Below are 17,136 nucleotides of genomic sequence, written 5' to 3' on the forward strand. Positions count from 1 at the left end.
ACAAGAAATAATTCATTCATTACAATCTGTATCATTAATTCAAGTATTATAGCCGTTATATAACTTGTCTCCAAACCAAACGACCACTACAAATTTATACTATCTTTTTTATTATTTTATTTTAAAAAAATAATTTCCAAATAAGAGTAAATTTGAAATTTTCATTACCTTACTTACTAAATTATTTAAATGTATACTATTGTCCACACATTTACAATATACACTACTTTTTTTGGTATATTAAAAAAAATTAAATAAATTTTTCAAGATCCTTCCTAAGTCATACAACTTAAATTAGGAGAAAAAAATTTCATTTTCTTGATTGCATCTTCTTGGGAAGTGATCTTGATACAGCAAGGACACTACTGTAGTAGTAAAGGTAATTTCATAATTCTTGATATAGACGTTACAAAATCTGATTTTCTTAAAATTAGAATAGTCATTATCAATATCATACTACTATATCCACTTAATGACTAGTATAACTTAAAACAAAAAAGAAGAAGCTGAATACATAGTCAACTCCTTAAACTTATCAGATACTCTATTTAGACACTCAAATTAAGCCGTATTTCAATTAAACACCTCAACTCCTAATAAATGTTCCCATTAGATACTTTTAGTTCAAATTTAGGAAAGTTTGCGAGTGTTTTCATTCGTTTATTAGGTAGTAGTTAAGTTAACCACTTAAAATATGTTATCTGCTTTAATTATGCGCATCAACTTTAAGTAGAAAATGACTGGGATTGTACGACTTATCGAGGTGAATGCGTATAATTAAATGAGATGACTTATCTTATATGGTTAATTTAACTATCTAATTGACGAATGAATATACGTGCATTTTTTCCCTCTAAAATTTAAACTAAAAGTGTTTGATTGAGACAATTTATTAGGAGTTGAGGTATTTAATTGAATCAAGACTTAATTCGAGTACGTAAATGAAATATCCCGACAAGTTTAAGGGGCGAACTTGTATTAAGCATTAGAAAAAGTGCAAAATTTTAAATGTTTTGCCTGAAAAGGAGAGAGTTTTAGATGCTGCTCCGCCATAACTAACCAATAACAGAGAACACAACCTTGTATTTAAGGCAACTAAATCCATGTCTCTTTCTCTGTAATCTAAACAGCCCACCCCCTCAAAACCACCGTACCCCACCCCCCTCTCTTGTCAATTCCTTTCTGTACTCTCTAAATAGTCACTTCATTGTTGTAAAAATCTCATTCTTCTTGTTTCTATATCTCTTTATTCTATAGTTCTTGAAACCAAAAAAAAAAAAAACAGAAAAAAAAAGGTCAGCCATGAATAATGGTAAAGAAAAGCTAGTTGTAGAAGTGGTTGCAGCACATAACTTAATGCCAAAAGATGGTGAAGGTTCATCATCACCATTTGTTGAAGTTGAGTTTGAAAACCAAAGACAAAAAACACAAGTTAAAATGAGAGATTTAAACCCTGTATGGAATGAAAAGCTTGTGTTTCATGTTAATGACGTGGCTGATCTTCCATATAGGACAGTTGAAGTCAATGTTTTCAATGAGAAAAGGTCAAACACAAGTAGAAATTTTTTGGGTCGGGTTAGGATATCCGGGTCAAGTATTGCTAGAGAAGGTGAAGAAATGGCACAACTTTATACACTTGATAAAAGAAGTCTTTTTTCTCATGTACGTGGTGAGTTAAGTTTGAAACTTTATTTATCTACAACTGAGGAAGTTAAACAAGTTATTAGTGGTAATGGTGGTAGTGGTGGTGGAGTTGGTAAACCAAATGTTAATTCCTCTTCTAAGAAGAACAAGAAATTGCAGCAACAAACAAATGGAACTAACATGGTGGTCCAAATGGGTCAAGAAAATAAGGTAATCTTGAACTTTTAGAGGAAAAAAACTTTTATTTACTACTTATTATATCATGTTTTAACATGCCCCCATCACGTGTGTCTGGTTCTGTTTTATGTGCAAACAAGGGAAAATATTTTCCTTTTTGTATTTTGTGGGAGGCCTATTTGTACTTTTGTGACCATTCCATCTAGGAATTTACTAATTTGTAAGAGATGATACATTTTTATTAAGAAGGCGTTTAGCCATAGATTTCAAATATTTTTCACTTTATTTGGAGTTTATGGAGTTGGAGTTATGTTTGCTTGTATTTTTGTAAATAATATTTGGTAGTATAATGTTCATGCTTGAATGTACTTAAATATAACTTCAATAGCGAGAAGTGAGTTGTGAAATACAACTTCAAGTTGGATTTGAAATTTTCATGGCCAAACACATGATTTTCAAATAAAGTGAAAAATTATTTTTTTAAAAAAAGTGAATAAATTAATTTTTTTCATGTATCAACAGGTAAATTTTCAAAACCAGAATCATTCCAAGCCAGTGGAGCCAGTTCCAGGTGACATTAAGCCTGTTGTTATTAGTACTGTTCCGGGCCCTATTATTCCGGCTGTTTCTGGTGGCCATGTCACCGGTGGTGGCGGCGGTCATGGTGTTGGTGGTGGTGGGGTTGGTTTATACTCTTCTGGGCAAGGTGAGTTTTCTCTGAAAGAAACAAGTCCACATCTTGGTGGTGGTTTGAATAAGGACAAGACAAGCTCAACATATGACTTGGTGGAACAAATGCAGTATTTGTATGTTAGAGTTGTAAAGGCTAAGGATATTTCTGTTTTTGGTGGTGCTGAGCTTGTAGCTGAGGTGAAACTTGGCAACTATAGAGGAATTACTAAAAGGGTCTTTTCAAATCATGCTGAATGGAACCAAATTTTCGCCTTTTCTAAAGATAGTGTACAGTCCTCTGTAGTGGAAATCTTTGTGAAGGAAAATAACAAAGATGAGTTCTTAGGTCGTGTTTGGTTTGACCTAAATGAGGTGCCTAAACGCGTTCCGCCAGATAGTCAGTTGGCTCCACAATGGTATAGAATGGAAGACAAGAAAGGTGATAAGTCTAAAGGTGGTGAAGTTATGGTTGCTATATGGTTTGGAACTCAAGCTGATGAAGCTTTTGCTGAGGCTTGGCATTCTAAAGCAGCAAATGTGCATTTTGATGGCTTGTGTTCTATCAAGTCTAAAGTGTATTTATCACCTAAGCTTTGGTATTTACGAGTTGGGGTTATCGAAGCTCAAGATATTATTATGGGGGAGAAAGGGTCATCGATTATGAGATATCCTGAACTTTTTGCCAAAGTTCAAGTTGGAAACCAGGTGTTGAGGACTAGAGTTTCTCCGCCTGCTGCTACTAGAAGCCTTTCAAATCCTTTCTGGAATGAGGACTTGATGTTTGTGGTTGCTGAGCCATTTGAAGACTTCTTGCTTGTTTCGATCGAGGACAGACTTGCTCCCAACAGAGAGGAAATCGTGGGGAGAGTTCTTTTGCCTGTTTCAAGCCTAGAAAGGCGACTAAACGAGAAGCCAGTGACTTCGAGGTGGTTCAATCTCGATACTCATTTGAGCAACCCGAATGATCCCAAAGCTGTGGTTAGATTTGCCTCGCGGATTCACCTCCGTGCTTCACTTGACGGAGGTTACCATGTGCTCGATGAGGCAACAATGTATAGCAGTGATGTTAGGCCGACAGCAAAGCAGCTGTGGAAGCCCCACATTGGAGTTCTCGAGGTTGGGGTTTTGGGAGCTACAAATCTCGTGCCAATGAAAATGAAAGAAGGCAAGGGTGGCTCTGTAGACGCGTATTGTGTGGCAAAATATGGGCAGAAATGGGTCCGAACTAGAACTGTCGTGGACAGCTTATCTCCTAAATGGAACGAACAATATACTTGGGAAGTCTTTGACCCTTGCACTGTCATCACTATCGGGGTGTTTGATAATTCTCGTGTAGATAAGAATATGGTTAACTCTGTGGCTGGAAACCGGGACTCTCGAATTGGAAAGGTTAGGATCAGGCTATCAACTCTTGAATCAGATAGAGTTTATACTCATGCATATCCACTCTTGATGCTGCATCCTTCCGGGGTGAAAAAAATGGGGGAGCTTCATTTGGCTGTTCGGTTTTCATGTGCTAACATGGTGAATATGCTTCACATGTATACAATGCCTTTGCTTCCGAAGATGCATTACGTTCAGCCCTTGTCTGTAAATCAATTAGACACCTTGAGGCACCAAGCTATGAGTGTTGTGGCAACGAGGCTTAGTCGATCCGAGCCACCTTTAGGGAGAGAAGTGGTTGAGTACATGCTCGATCATGATTCTCATATGTGGAGCATGAGAAAGAGCAAAGCAAATTTCTTTAGGCTGACAAATGTGGTTTCTTGGTTTGTTATTGTGAGCAGGTTTTTGGAGTCCGCGCGCAATTGGCATAAGCCGGTGCACTCTGCGTTAGCACTAATTGCGTTTACCATTCTCGTATTGGTGCCCGAGCTCATAATCCCTTGTGTACTACTCACATTGGCTGCGATAGGTTTATGGCGTTATAGGTCACGCCCACGTCACCCTCCACACATGGATACTCGACTCTCTTATGCAGAGAGCGTTTATCCAGATGAACTAGACGAGGAATTTGATTCATTCCCGACTAGTAGAAGTGCAGAAATCGTTCGAATGAGATATGATAGGCTGAGGAGTGTGGCTGGTAGGATTCAAACTGTGGTTGGTGATATGGCTACTCAAGGGGAGAGATTTCAAGCATTGTTAAGCTGGAGGGATCCAAGAGCAACATTCTTGTTTGTAATATTTTGCTTGTTTGCTGCATTTGGTTTCTATTTGGTCCCAATCAAATGGGTGGTTGCTCTTTGGGGTTTGTATTATTTGAGACCACCTAGGTTCAGGAACAGGTTGCCATCTAGTGCTGTATGTTTCTTGAAGAGGCTGCCAACCAGGGCAGATAGCATGTTGTAAAATCTTAATTAGTCATTAGTGGGGGGCATGTTAAGTTAAACATGTATTTTGTGAAATGTAGGATCAGAATTTTATCAAGACTAGGATTTGGGACTAGGATTTGGGATTTGTATCTTGGATTTTTCAGTTGTAGGATTTGAAATGCCCTTGTGGTTTTGCAGTACTAGTCTGTTTTGTTCTACTTCTGTTGCATTGTAATATATATGGATTCTGGGGTTACTTTCTGTTCCTCTCTGAAACTCATTCTGTTTCATTAATTCTTATAGTTGCTCTGTTCATGGGCAGATTCATTAAATATGCAATCATGCTTTTCCAGTACCAAGAAGTAATGAGTATTTATAACCAACTCAATCAATAAGAATCCAATGTGTCTCTTCCACCTTGGCTTTCTCCTGTTCTGAGAGCGCAAAATAAGAGGAAGCCAAACATATTGGTAATTCAACTTACATTTTAAGTTAGTAATAATAAAATAAATTATTTAATTAATGATTAAAAAATAAGTTTGATTTAAAATAACATCACATCAGATTTTATAAATTTGAATAGTTTAATTAATTAATTTTTTTTTCAAAAGAAAAACTTTAACAATATTAACGGCCCAAAAATTAAAAGAAAGAGTCATAAATTGAAATGGATGAATATATTGGTTTCTTCATCTTTTCAGCATTTTATAATTGAATGCTGAAGTTTCTTTTCTTTTCTGTTTAATCATTCAGTATCCAATACCTGACTAATCCAATTAATTCGATATCTAAAGGGCAATTTGCAGGATTGCCCTTCGCGGGGAGTGGTATTTAATTTTTGTCCTCTGCCTTTGCAAGTTCTGCCTTAAGGCCCATTCTTCCGCAGAATTTGCAAAATTCTGCCTTAAGACCCAAATTCTGCCTTTGCAAAGGCAGAGGACAAAAGTTAAAGACCACCAATTTGAGGGACAAAACTTAAACACCACCAATTTGAAGGGCAAAAATTAAAGGCCACCCCAAATGAAGGACAATCAGCGCAAAAAAAAAGAGGGTAAAATTACTCAAATGACTACTTTATGGTAGTTTCCTATCATTTATAGCTACCCTTTTAAATATTATCATTTGTAGCTATGTTTTCCCAAATTAACGTATTTTTTCGGATGTATTTGATGCGTGTAAATTCATAAAAACACAAGAAAAAGAAAACATATCCCTTGATTTTAGGTCATAACGGTGGGATCATTTAATTAGTTATTAATTCGTATTTTTTACTATACTCTTCCACAAAATCAGATTTTAGATTTCTTTTCCATAACCGTTTTCTATTCCTTCATCCAATCTTCAACATTCAAACGTAAAAAATCAAAAATTCAAAATTTGAAAACATTCAACAAACAATGTATTTGAAGTTTTCAATATTGACGTTTTTTATTTACCCATGTATTTGATAGCATAACTAATGTATTTGAAGTTTCCAATCAAACTCCATGTATTTTATATTAAATATCATGTATTGATGTGAGTACCAATTTGCATCACCCATGTATTTAGTGGTAATGTATTTGAAGTTTTCAATATTGTTTTCTTTTTTTATTTACCCATGTATTTGATAGCATAACTAATGTATTTGAAGTTTCCAATCAAACCCCATATATTTTATATTAAATCTCATGTATTTGTGTGAGTAACAATTTGCATCACCCATGTATTTGAAGGGATTAATTTGAACAAAATATATAAATATATAGAAGAAAACTTACCATGTATTTGCGTCACCTGTGTATTTGAAACTAGATGAATTAATGGAATTAATTTGAACAAAATACACAAATATATAGAAAAACTTACAAAAATACACCACCAACCACAAAAATTGGTAGTTATATCATAAAACATACACAAATACATATATTTTTCGTCTTCTCAAAACCTTAAAAAACTTGTTGATTGGTGAGAATGGAAGTAAAATTTTTGCAGAAGGGGGAAGAGAGGAAGAAGATAACTATTTCACTGGGCATTCAAAGATTCTTTCCTTTTTAAAAAGGTAAGAATTTATGAAAAAGGAGAGAGAGCAGTAATGTATATTAAGTAATTAATATTGTTACCATTAAAAGGGATATGGGATTGGGGGTGCTAATTTTTAGGTGTATTTGTGAAATGATAATTAAAAGTTACTGTATAGCTATAATAGTTAAATTAGAAAAGTATTTAGTTATTATTAGTAATTAAAATAAAAAATAATTATTTCCACTAATTATGTATTAGAAATAGCTATAACGCGTAAAAATTCCAAAAAAATATATCTAAAACATCGCTAATTCAACTAATTTGGGTCTGAGACCTTAAAATAGCGGACAGCTCCAAACCATCACCCAAACCCTTGTGGTGCATGTTAGCAAGTTAAAATGCAAAAAATAATACTATTTCAAAGAGAAATGCAGCTAGTGTCCATTTATCATACTCTCCTTTGCATTTTCGGTCCTTCAACTCTTCAACTTCACAGATCTGATAAACAAAGTTTTCTCCATCTATGATCTCTTACAAATGAAATTTCCCATAGCAATTGATTCTTAAACAATCAACAACAACAACATACCCACTGAAATCCCACAATGTGAGGTCTGGGGAGAGTAAAGTGTACGCAGACCTTACCCCTACCTCGAAAGGTAGGGAGGCTGTTTCCAAAAGACCCTCGGTGATTCTTAAACAATCAGTTTGGAATAATGAAGACGGACAAAACGCAGAACTGTGACCCAACAAGAATAAACAATTCCATCAGACATAATGAAACTAAGAAGCTAGTGACACCAAATTATACACATAGAAGGGACATTTCAACTTCTGTCAAAAAAAAAATTCAGGGTAGATGCTGTAAGAAAAATAGCAGAATGTCAGTCCACAGGAACCCCGTTAAAAACACAATAAGAAAAAGCCCAAGTCGATAACCAGTTTTGCTTCCATTTTCAACAATAGTAGGAACATGGCCATCCCTTGGGCTCTCTAGACTAAAAAAGGTGTCAATCGGGGGTGTGTGTATCGCGGAAGACCAGCTCTAGCTCCCAAAGCTCTGCATTTAATAGCTGCCTGCAATCCACCCACAAAGCAAAGATTAGTCTTTTCTTGCATTTTTGGTCTCAGTTATAACTTCAATCCTCTCTGTAGGGGGAGGAAAGGGAAAAAAGATAGTCCAGGAAAACAAGATTCCTAACCACTTGAGCAGCAAACGGCAACATTTTCTCTGGTGGCATGTTCGCACAGAGAGCTGCAAGATAACATATAGGAGTCATGAGATGAGAATCCAATAAGAGAACAAATGGAAATCAATGCATGCTGACATAAAGTGATCGAAGTTGTTAGATCTTTAACAAGGTGCCAAAAGTACCACAAACACGTTGAAGAACCAATTAACACATTGAACCTAACTTCAACAAGAAAAGAGATCACTGAAAGTGAGGGACATCCAGCCTCTCATATTTCAGGCAGCGTGTAGGAAGACCATGGGATCACAGTACTCGGGACAAACTGAAATAGATTATGCTGGATAAATACATACAATAAAGAACTGCACCGATGAATGCATCTCCAGCACCAGTTGTATCAATTAGTTCTGTTGGAGGTATACTTTCAGCTGTCCCCACAAATAGTTTACCGATGATTGTCCCTATCCCTTTTGCATGTAGCTTTGCAACATTCTGCAGCCATACAAACATTTAATTTGAAGTTAATATACGAAAACCATATCTCCACGAAACTGACATCTTAAATTGCATAAGCAGCAGATGAAACAAAATTCTAAACCTGCAAGTCACAGGTACAACAAGCACCTGACTGCATTCAACACTGTCTAAAAGGATCTAACTACAGAAAAACCAACGAATGTATAGTTTCGAGGGGTAAAGGGTGTATAGACAATATTATATATACGCAAGACTTGAGAAATTCAAACAAGAAATGCAGAAAGTCAGGGACATCTGTAATACAGATTAAAAAAGCTAGTTTGAAAGCAAAGTTAAAGGATAGATGAACAGGGAAAATACCGAGGATATGCATGCTGGCAATGTTGCATTAGTGTCTTTCTCTTGATTCAGTTTTTCAAACAGGTCGTCAACATCCATTTCTTCAGGGAGGAGATTGTCTGCAAAAGTATGAAGTCTCTGTAGGATGCCGAAAATATAAAATATTTGCATAGTCTTCTTGGCCATCTTTTAGAATACTTCACCATGTGTACAGGTAATCATAGTTGATTAAAAAGGAGGACGACAAAAATATGCTAAATACCCATTTCAGTCCTTTGTAGCATTATGCATCCATCTTTACCCAATGTCATAATAACAAATTTAACTTTTGGCAACCTTAAGAGCATGGAAACAAGGGCGCTTGGAATAGAAGAAGCCTCAGTCCATGCCTGCAAGTCAATCAATATACAGCTGCCTTATCAGAGAGCATCAAAGAAAGCAGAACTGATGTGAATGTAAAATAGCTCAAAAGCTGCTTGTAAGTGAGAATAGCTCAAAACATAGTTCAGTTTGAGTCGGTTTTCTCCAAAAAAGAAAATAAAAAGAAAAAAAGAATCAAAGCAACTATATTAGTTTGTTAAATTTGTAAACCAAATCAAACCAACATATATTGGTTTCTTTGGTTTCGGTTTTTCTTTCTTCTAATCATACATACACAGACTCACATATCATATACTTCAAACTTTTAGTAGAATAAATGATATAGAAAGAAAAGAAAAGACTAGTATGGTATACTTTCAGCAACAAATTCAAAAACTGACCGTCATGGAACAACATTAAATATAGGGAGGAAAGTTATTATATTGCTTGTTCCTGACATCTAAGTTTAGTGGGTGTACTTATAAAAAAATATGGTTACATAGACTATAAATCAAGATGAGTATAATAAAGACCCTACACTGCTAAGGGTACATTAAACCAGGCATCAAATGTAAGATCATTTTGGAACCAACTCCACATATTGGCAATATCGAACATGTCTAAAATCATTAGAAATAGAAAGTCATTTTGAAATCCTCTAAAACAGCCTATAAGTACAGCCTTATATTTTTCTGAGGAAGTAAATTGTAGGAATTAGCACAATACATGCATGAAGTATTTGAGAATCATATACATGAAAGAAACATATTGTTAAGCTAGTGGTTCATTCAAGATAGACTAAATCTATTAAGGGAGAAAATGGAAATTACAAAATGGGAACCTAATTAAATGCAAGTTCATGTTGTCTCTTTTTTGTTAATAAGAGCTAAAAAATGGAAAAGGAAGTGGAAAGGAAAACTTAAATTTATACAATCTAGTCAAACAAAATTGTAAACAATTCTACCAGACATTATAACGGTTTCTTTCTTAAGCTATCAATATAGTTCCTTTTCAGCAAGTTTTATTTGTTGTTTCATTTTATTCAAATGATAGTCATATAATTTCTCCAACATAAAATTACAAGCAAAGAAGCAAAAAATATGTGAAAAAGCTTATAAGACATGCAAATTTCTTTAAAATAAAATTTAAGGATCAAAAAGAATAAGAAATGACATACATTATTGGTAAATTGGTTTGGTTTCTGTTTGCCTTTTTGCTAACACCATTCCCAAATCAAACCAAATCACAATATTCGGTTTGATTCGATTTGGTTTTTCAATTTTACTTGAACACCCGTAACATTGAGAACATTTCAGGTCTTAAAGGTCCATGACAACGATTAACGAGGAGCTACAGGAAATTATCCCAATCTAAACTTGAACCTAGCTAGAACATATCTTGTTTTCCATCTGAAACTTTAAAAGCATCCATAGTTGATCATGCCATCAGCTAAACATTGAAATATGTCAACACTATCAAAAATACCATTAATAGTGCTATCTCATGGTAGATACTACCACAAATTCGAATCAGGCAACCCATGCTAGAAGTCATTGCTCAAAATTACACATTATTTTCTATGAAGATTAGTGACAGTCCAACGCATTCAAAGGCAGCTAACAGAGCAGAGGCAGGACAGGAGATGTTCATAGACTTCCATACATATGCTTGCAGTCAAGAAACTAGAAACATGTAGTTTATAAGAGTGAATAGCTTGCCTGAGGAAAGCTAGTTGTGCAAACAACATAGCTTGCAAAGCTCAAAAGGTTATCCAATCCATCCCTTTTCTTCTCAGCATCAATTAAAATGGGTATACCCCTTCTACTTGCCTGCACTGGAAATCCCAAAAGCATGCAGTTCATTTCCATTTTAAATGTACTGAATTCAGAAGTAATTTTGCGAGCTCAGAATCTTCTTGGTGAGAGAGAAGTGAGAGGAAAATACCTCCTCTGCTACAATAGCCGCAGTTTCATGCAATCTCACGTCGAAATAGACAAGCTTAGCACCGTCTAATGCTGACAACAAATTTGATTGGGAAAGATCAGAAGGTATCATGGGTGGATATCCAGGGGTGTGAATACAAGTGCGAGTCTTCCTGAAACATCAAACACAAGTAGGTCTTCATCAGACAGCTGCTAGAACCTCTCCAGTAAAATTTAATCGGTATGCAAGATGCAACAATAAATGCAGATTTAGCTAAATGATCGACACGCAATACCAACTAGTTGGGGTCAAGATTCCTAGATGTTATGTCTGGTGTTTGCCAGAAGTTCTGTCTGGTTGGAAACGTGTATGGTGGGATAGGGGAAATGTGAGATTTAGAAAACATTTGCCTTAAAAAGATGAAACATAATGTGCCCAAATAGAGCAAAATCATTATGGAAAATTCATACACAACAAGCTTGAGATAGAGGCGCAATGCATTGATTGATTAGTGTACAAGCTGCAGATGCTGCAGTATCCAAGACATGTCATTCTCCGTCTTCAAAGCATGTTAAAAGTCTGATGTAATTTCAACCCAGTTTCTCAATAGAGAAGATTTACTGACCAGAAACCGTAATAAGGGAACCTAAAACACCAAAATTTAATACAGTTAGAGCAAGTTTTTTTTTTTTTTTTTTTTTTTTTTTTTTTTTTGATGACATGAGAACCCGTAGCCGCTACCATTCGGGTGCGTGGTAAACCCAGCTCCTGTGCAATAGCTCGCAAACCATATAGGAGAGGTAACCCGCACTAGGCAAGCCCGGTGCGACGAGCTCGACCGAGAAGGCAACAGTTAGAGCAAGTTTGAGCACAGAATATTTTTTGTTGTTTGTCTCTTTGTTTTTGCCATTTTGGTATGGATGGGCAGCAGCACTGCTTGACTTCCGAGAAGTACTCAGAGACTTGAAATTTAGTTCGATTATGGCTTCAATGGCACAATGCTATAGCTTGCAGCTTCCATCTCCAGCAGATAATATAACATAGAATTTTTGACATAGAAATTAAAAGAAAAAATTGGATAGAAACTCGCAACTAACACTCGGATATAAACTTTATCGCTATATTCATGTCAGGAAAATGACCGTAACTAATCACCACCTATACAGTTTGGAAATGGCTGAAACAGAGCAGAAGGCACTCACGTTTGGTTGTCAACAATGATGTAGGTAAATGGTGAATTGCCTCCATCAGACACCTGGAATTAAAAAAACAAATGGTATAAGTAATTAAATACTTCTGCTAGAGATGAGTATATGACAATAAGCCAGAGGACAGAAAAAGGTAGAATCACAATTTCAGTGTTTAAAGAAGTACAGGATAACCACCATTTCCATTATATAAACAAACTACGAGTATCATATCTCTAGCACCAGAAGCATTGCAGGTCCGGATGACTCACCACCATAAAAGATGTATCTACACCATCAGCTTCTAGTTCCTCCAGCATCCCTTTTCCTTGAGAGTCATCAGCAACCTAAGGAAACAACTAGGAATTAAGTGCTAATGTGAAGATCTCAAGGACATCAATTCGAAATGTCACAGAAGTTATCGATTGAAAAGGAAATTTAGGAAAGCCAAGGAAAGCTTGATGGATGCTACTGCTTGAAGACTGGTTGTAGCAATCAAAAATAATGAAAGGCATCACCATTGGTTCGTTCGGTTGAGAGACTAGTTATGCAAGGCCTACAATAAATGAACTGTTATGCAGAGACTGTGATACCAAAGCTTCTCATGGAATTGCTAATACAAATCCATCTTGTATAAAATATGACATAAATTTCCTCATAAGGTCTGCAGGTATTACAGCCCCCAAGGCTTTGGTTCAGTGGTAAAGACGAAACATGGAATGAGTGGATTGGGCGAACATCATCCGTTCGAATTCTGCCACTTACACTAAGCTGGTATTTAAGTGGGCGAAAGGTAGAGGGAAGGCCAATGCTACCCCAATTTTGGACACAGGGATTTTTTTGTCAAAAAGAAAAAGCTATACAGTATTACATTATCAAACAAAAAAGTTATGCAGAGCTTTAATGAAACATTATATTAGTGGAGCTATTTACCAATGTAGACTTTTACGCATTAAGACGAGATTATTTCTTATAAAGAAAATCAAATCAAGTACAGGATGCATAAAGAGCTGAAAGTCCGAAAAGTTAGCTCAGATCAGTCACTCAAACCTTTGAAATAATTCTAGGAGTTAGGCCTAGGCGAGCTGCACAAGTCAAAGCATTCCCAGTATTTCCACCTCCTTGAACCTGTTTTACCACAATAATCAGTTTTTCATCATGGCAAAAATCAAAACGACACTGAGCTCAAAAACTTGAACAGTAACAGTGCTGGTATAAATCTTAGCTCCCGTTTGGCCATAGATTTTGAAAGCTTCTTTTTTTTTTTTCAAAAAAAATTGAAAAAACATTGTTTGTCCATGGAATTTGATCAATTCTTGAAAAAAAAAAAAAATCAAGTTCCAAAACTGGTCCAAACCAGCTTTTGGGTGAAGTTTTTCTTCAACTCACGAAACTTAAAAAAAAATTCTAAGTAATATGCATGTCCAAAAACTATTTTTCAACACAACTTCAAAATAAATCTTCTATTCAAATTTCACAAAATTTATGGCCAAAAGCTAGCTTAAAACATGATGAAGAGAGAAAATAAAGAACCTCAAAGCTTGTGCTTCGAATCTTATCATCAGGATTAGGATAAGAATCAACAGCAGCCAAGAAATCCAGTGACACCCCACCACAACCTAACTGTTCAAGATTACATAATAACAATTTCATCACATATAACATATATAGTATAATAACAACCCCAACTTGATCAAAAGAAAAAAGAACCACCCACTATGATGCTATTTTCAGGGAGCACCATCGAAGCTTGAATCGACATTTTCACATTAAAATTTCTGCACCCAACAAAACTTCGTCAGCTTGTTAAAAGAAACTTAATCTGGTGAACAGTGCTGACGTGTTTTTAAATGTAATTTTAAAAAAAATTAAGTTGTTGTACTATTATATTACGGAATAATAATGTACCTAGTTGTAGTTGTGGTGTAAGAATGCTTAGGAGTGAAGGGAGAAGGCAAAAACAGATGTCCTAATGTCACCATTTTCGAGGAAGCGCGTGGTGTTGATTCACGGCGCGTGCTTTAATAGTCGCCAATATAGTAAGTACATCCACAATTGTTTAGATGAGAAGGGAGAGGCATGGAAGTTTTTTTGGTGGGATTTGGAAAATAGCCACTTTTTGGATCAATAATTTAAGTTTTAGCCAACATTTTAAAACTATTTATTGTTTAATTATTTTCTTATGCAAAAATATCCCCTGTATCTGTCATTGAGTTTGAAAGTCCAGCAACTTTTTAAACTCTTGCACGTTGTGTTAGAGTTCTGCTTTCGGAGTTGTTTCATATTTCAGCTAGAGGTATTTTTATCCAAACATTAGTCTTGCCTTAAATTGATCCAAGAGGTTCACAGGCAGGAAAGAGAGGAGCGGGAGGGCAAGAAGCCCCACAGTTCTGATGGTTTTGCTGGCTTCTCATGGGAGGGAGACTATTTTCTTTTCATATAAAAATAATAGTAATAAATCATATAGTAGCTTGATGAAACTTTAAAAATTGAGGATTGAGAATGATATTAAAATGTTGTTGAAACAATGATATATAATTAGGAAAGATTACTCCTAAGTCCTAGATACCGTTCGGGCATCTAGTTTTTCAATATTAGCCCAATTCTCCATTACATACTCGCTTAATCTATGCTTCGCTCACAACGGCGGCGATTTTGGCCTTTAGACCGGTAAGACTTCTCTCTCTCTCTCTCTCTCTCTTTTCTCTCTCGCCCGTTCTCTCTTTCTATCGCTTTCTTCTTCTTCTCTTAGAGATTTTGGGGTACTGGTCAGAAGTCCGGCGACAGAGATCGCGCCTCTGCTTCTCTCTCTCTCTTTGTGTGTGTGCGTGCGCGCACTTCATGTCTGAGAACAACAATAGATACGACAGATTTGAAATTTCACAAGAAACTTAAAAAAGAAACAATGGAGTTCTTCAGATCTTAATCATTTTTTGAGTCCCCAAGGGAATACTTTGTTTGTATATAGTAGTACAATATTTATACATTGTTGTACATACATTATTTATACATTATATATAGTTTATAATAATGTATATGTAATATATATGTAATGTATATGTAAAGTTACAAAAGAAGTTGAGCAACGTATGCATAGCTATACAGAACAGATACAACATCTAAACACCAATGATACAATAGGCTACATCGATTGCAAACTAGATGTGTGTTGAAAAATTAGAGATAGCTAATAGTTAGAGAGGGAGTCACACACATTGTTGAAAAATTGTTCCGACCGAATATTTTCAGACAACAAATACAAAAAGAAAAGACTTATTTTTCAAAATAACTACAGTTATCATGAATTTAAATTCGAGAAGTGTTGTGAAATAAAAACTAAGTACTAAATTAAATAAGCAAAGAGAGAGGAAGAAGCAAAGTATTAGAAGTCTTTCTTTCTATTTTTGGTGTACTATTTGAATAGAGGAAGAGGTTATTTATAGGCCTCAATTACTTGGGCAATGATAGCATGCTACAGTATAAGTACATGTGGCCACAAGGGCATCCACATACAGTCATTTACAACACTCCCTATTGGATGTCCATGTAAATTAAAAATTCTAGTGAAAGAAAAGTATAAATAGTTATTCGTAATATGCATTTCTTGTTGCCTCATTAAAAACCATACCAGGATAATTCAGTGGGATAAAACCTTGATTAAGGAAAAAAGAGTGCAGCGCGTATTTTACTAGTAATGCCTTAGTAAGGAGTACTTCCCCCTGATGAAAACATCACTTAATATCTCAAAGACGACGCATTCCAATCTTGTATATTAGCTCCTCAAATGTTGAGGTTAGCAATGCCTTAGTGAACATATCTGCTAAGTTATCACTTGAGCGAACTTGTTGAACATCTATTTCACCCTTCTTTTAAAGATCATGAGTAAAAAGGAATTTTGGTGAAATATGTTTTGTTCTGTCTCCTTTAAGGTATCTTCCTCTTAGTTGAGCTATGCATGCAACATTGTCTTCGTATAATGTTGGTGGCCACATGTTTCCTGGATATATTGAGATATTAATCTCAACCAAACGCATTCTCGACTTGCTTCATGAATGGCTATTATCTCTGCATGATTTGAAGAAGTAGCAACCATAGTCTGTTTTGTTGAACGCCATGATATAGCTATACCTCCACATGTAAATAAATAACTGGTCTGAGATCGACATTTATGTGGATCGGAAAAATATCCTGCATTTGCATAACCAATTAGTTGTGAATTGGATTCTTTTGAATAAACAATCCCATATCAAGGGTCCCTCGGAGGTATCTGAATATATGCTTAATACCATTCCAGTGTCTTCTTGTTGGGGAAGAACTAAATCTTGCTAATAAGCTTACAGAGAAAGCTATATCTAGTCAAGAATTATCGACAAGATACATTAATGCCCCAATTGCACTGAGATATGGTATTTCAGCACCAACAAGTTCTTCACCATTATCATAAGGTCGAAATGGATCATTATTAATATCAAGTGATCTCACAACCATTGGGGTACTCAATGGATGTGCTTTATCGATGTAAAATCTCTTTAAAATATTTTCAGTATATGTTGATTGATGGACAAATATTCCATTTGTAAAATGCTCAATTTGCAGACCAAGACAGAATTTCGTCTTTCCAAGATCTTTCATTTCAAATTCCTTTTTCAAACATTCTACTGCCTTTGAAAGCTCTTCAGGAGTTCTAATAATATTTAAGTGATCAACATATACAGCTATTATGACAAATTCTGATCCAGACCTTTTTATAAAGACACAAAGACAAATTGGGTCATTTTTATACCCTTCTTTCAATAGGTATTCCCTAAGGCAATGATACTACACGTGTCCTAATTGTTTTAA

General features: G+C 35.5%; 2 protein-coding genes across 2 annotated transcripts; one reads left to right on the forward strand and one right to left on the reverse strand.

The window, feature by feature from the left end:
• Positions 1-1,014: 1,014 nt before the first annotated feature.
• LOC132050223 (multiple C2 domain and transmembrane region protein 10) lies at positions 1,015-5,069 on the forward strand. The gene is made up of 2 exons (XM_059441368.1): positions 1,015-1,854; positions 2,344-5,069. Exons 1-2 carry the CDS (start codon positions 1,303-1,305, stop codon positions 4,843-4,845), a joined length of 3,054 nt encoding a protein of 1,017 aa, XP_059297351.1. The 5' UTR covers positions 1,015-1,302; the 3' UTR covers positions 4,846-5,069.
• A 2,592-nt stretch (positions 5,070-7,661) lies between these two features.
• LOC132050231 (uncharacterized) lies at positions 7,662-14,420 on the reverse strand. The gene is made up of 13 exons (XM_059441379.1): positions 14,203-14,420; positions 14,012-14,072; positions 13,828-13,917; positions 13,345-13,422; positions 12,567-12,641; positions 12,310-12,362; positions 11,129-11,279; positions 10,903-11,013; positions 9,087-9,213; positions 8,846-8,943; positions 8,362-8,500; positions 8,018-8,070; positions 7,662-7,892 (listed from the first exon to the last, which is right to left on the reverse strand). The coding sequence occupies exons 1-13, from the start codon at positions 14,274-14,276 to the stop codon at positions 7,809-7,811; spliced, it is 1,194 nt and encodes a 397-aa protein (XP_059297362.1). The 5' UTR covers positions 14,277-14,420; the 3' UTR covers positions 7,662-7,808.
• Positions 14,421-17,136: the final 2,716 nt, after the last annotated feature.

The sequence above is a fragment of the Lycium ferocissimum genome, chromosome 1 (genome assembly GCF_029784015.1).
Source record: "Lycium ferocissimum isolate CSIRO_LF1 chromosome 1, AGI_CSIRO_Lferr_CH_V1, whole genome shotgun sequence".
In the NCBI taxonomy this organism is placed as follows: domain Eukaryota; kingdom Viridiplantae; phylum Streptophyta; class Magnoliopsida; order Solanales; family Solanaceae; genus Lycium; species Lycium ferocissimum.

Excerpts from the sequence above, each read along its gene's own strand:
- LOC132050223 (XM_059441368.1), top strand. The coding sequence starts at position 1,303 with ATGAATAATGGTAAAGAAAAGCTAGTTGTAGAAGTGGTTGCAGCACAT. Across the intron at positions 1,855-2,343 it reads AAATGGGTCAAGAAAATAAG|GTAAATTTTCAAAACCAGAA; the intron begins GTAATCTTGAAC and ends ATGTATCAACAG.
- LOC132050231 (XM_059441379.1), bottom strand. The coding sequence starts at position 14,276 with ATGGTGACATTAGGACATCTGTTTTTGCCTTCTCCCTTCACTCCTAAG. Across the intron at positions 13,918-14,011 it reads TCCCTGAAAATAGCATCATA|TTAGGTTGTGGTGGGGTGTC; the intron begins GTGGGTGGTTCT and ends AATCTTGAACAG. Across the intron at positions 12,363-12,566 it reads TAGATACATCTTTTATGGTG|GTGTCTGATGGAGGCAATTC; the intron begins GTGAGTCATCCG and ends TTTTAATTCCAG.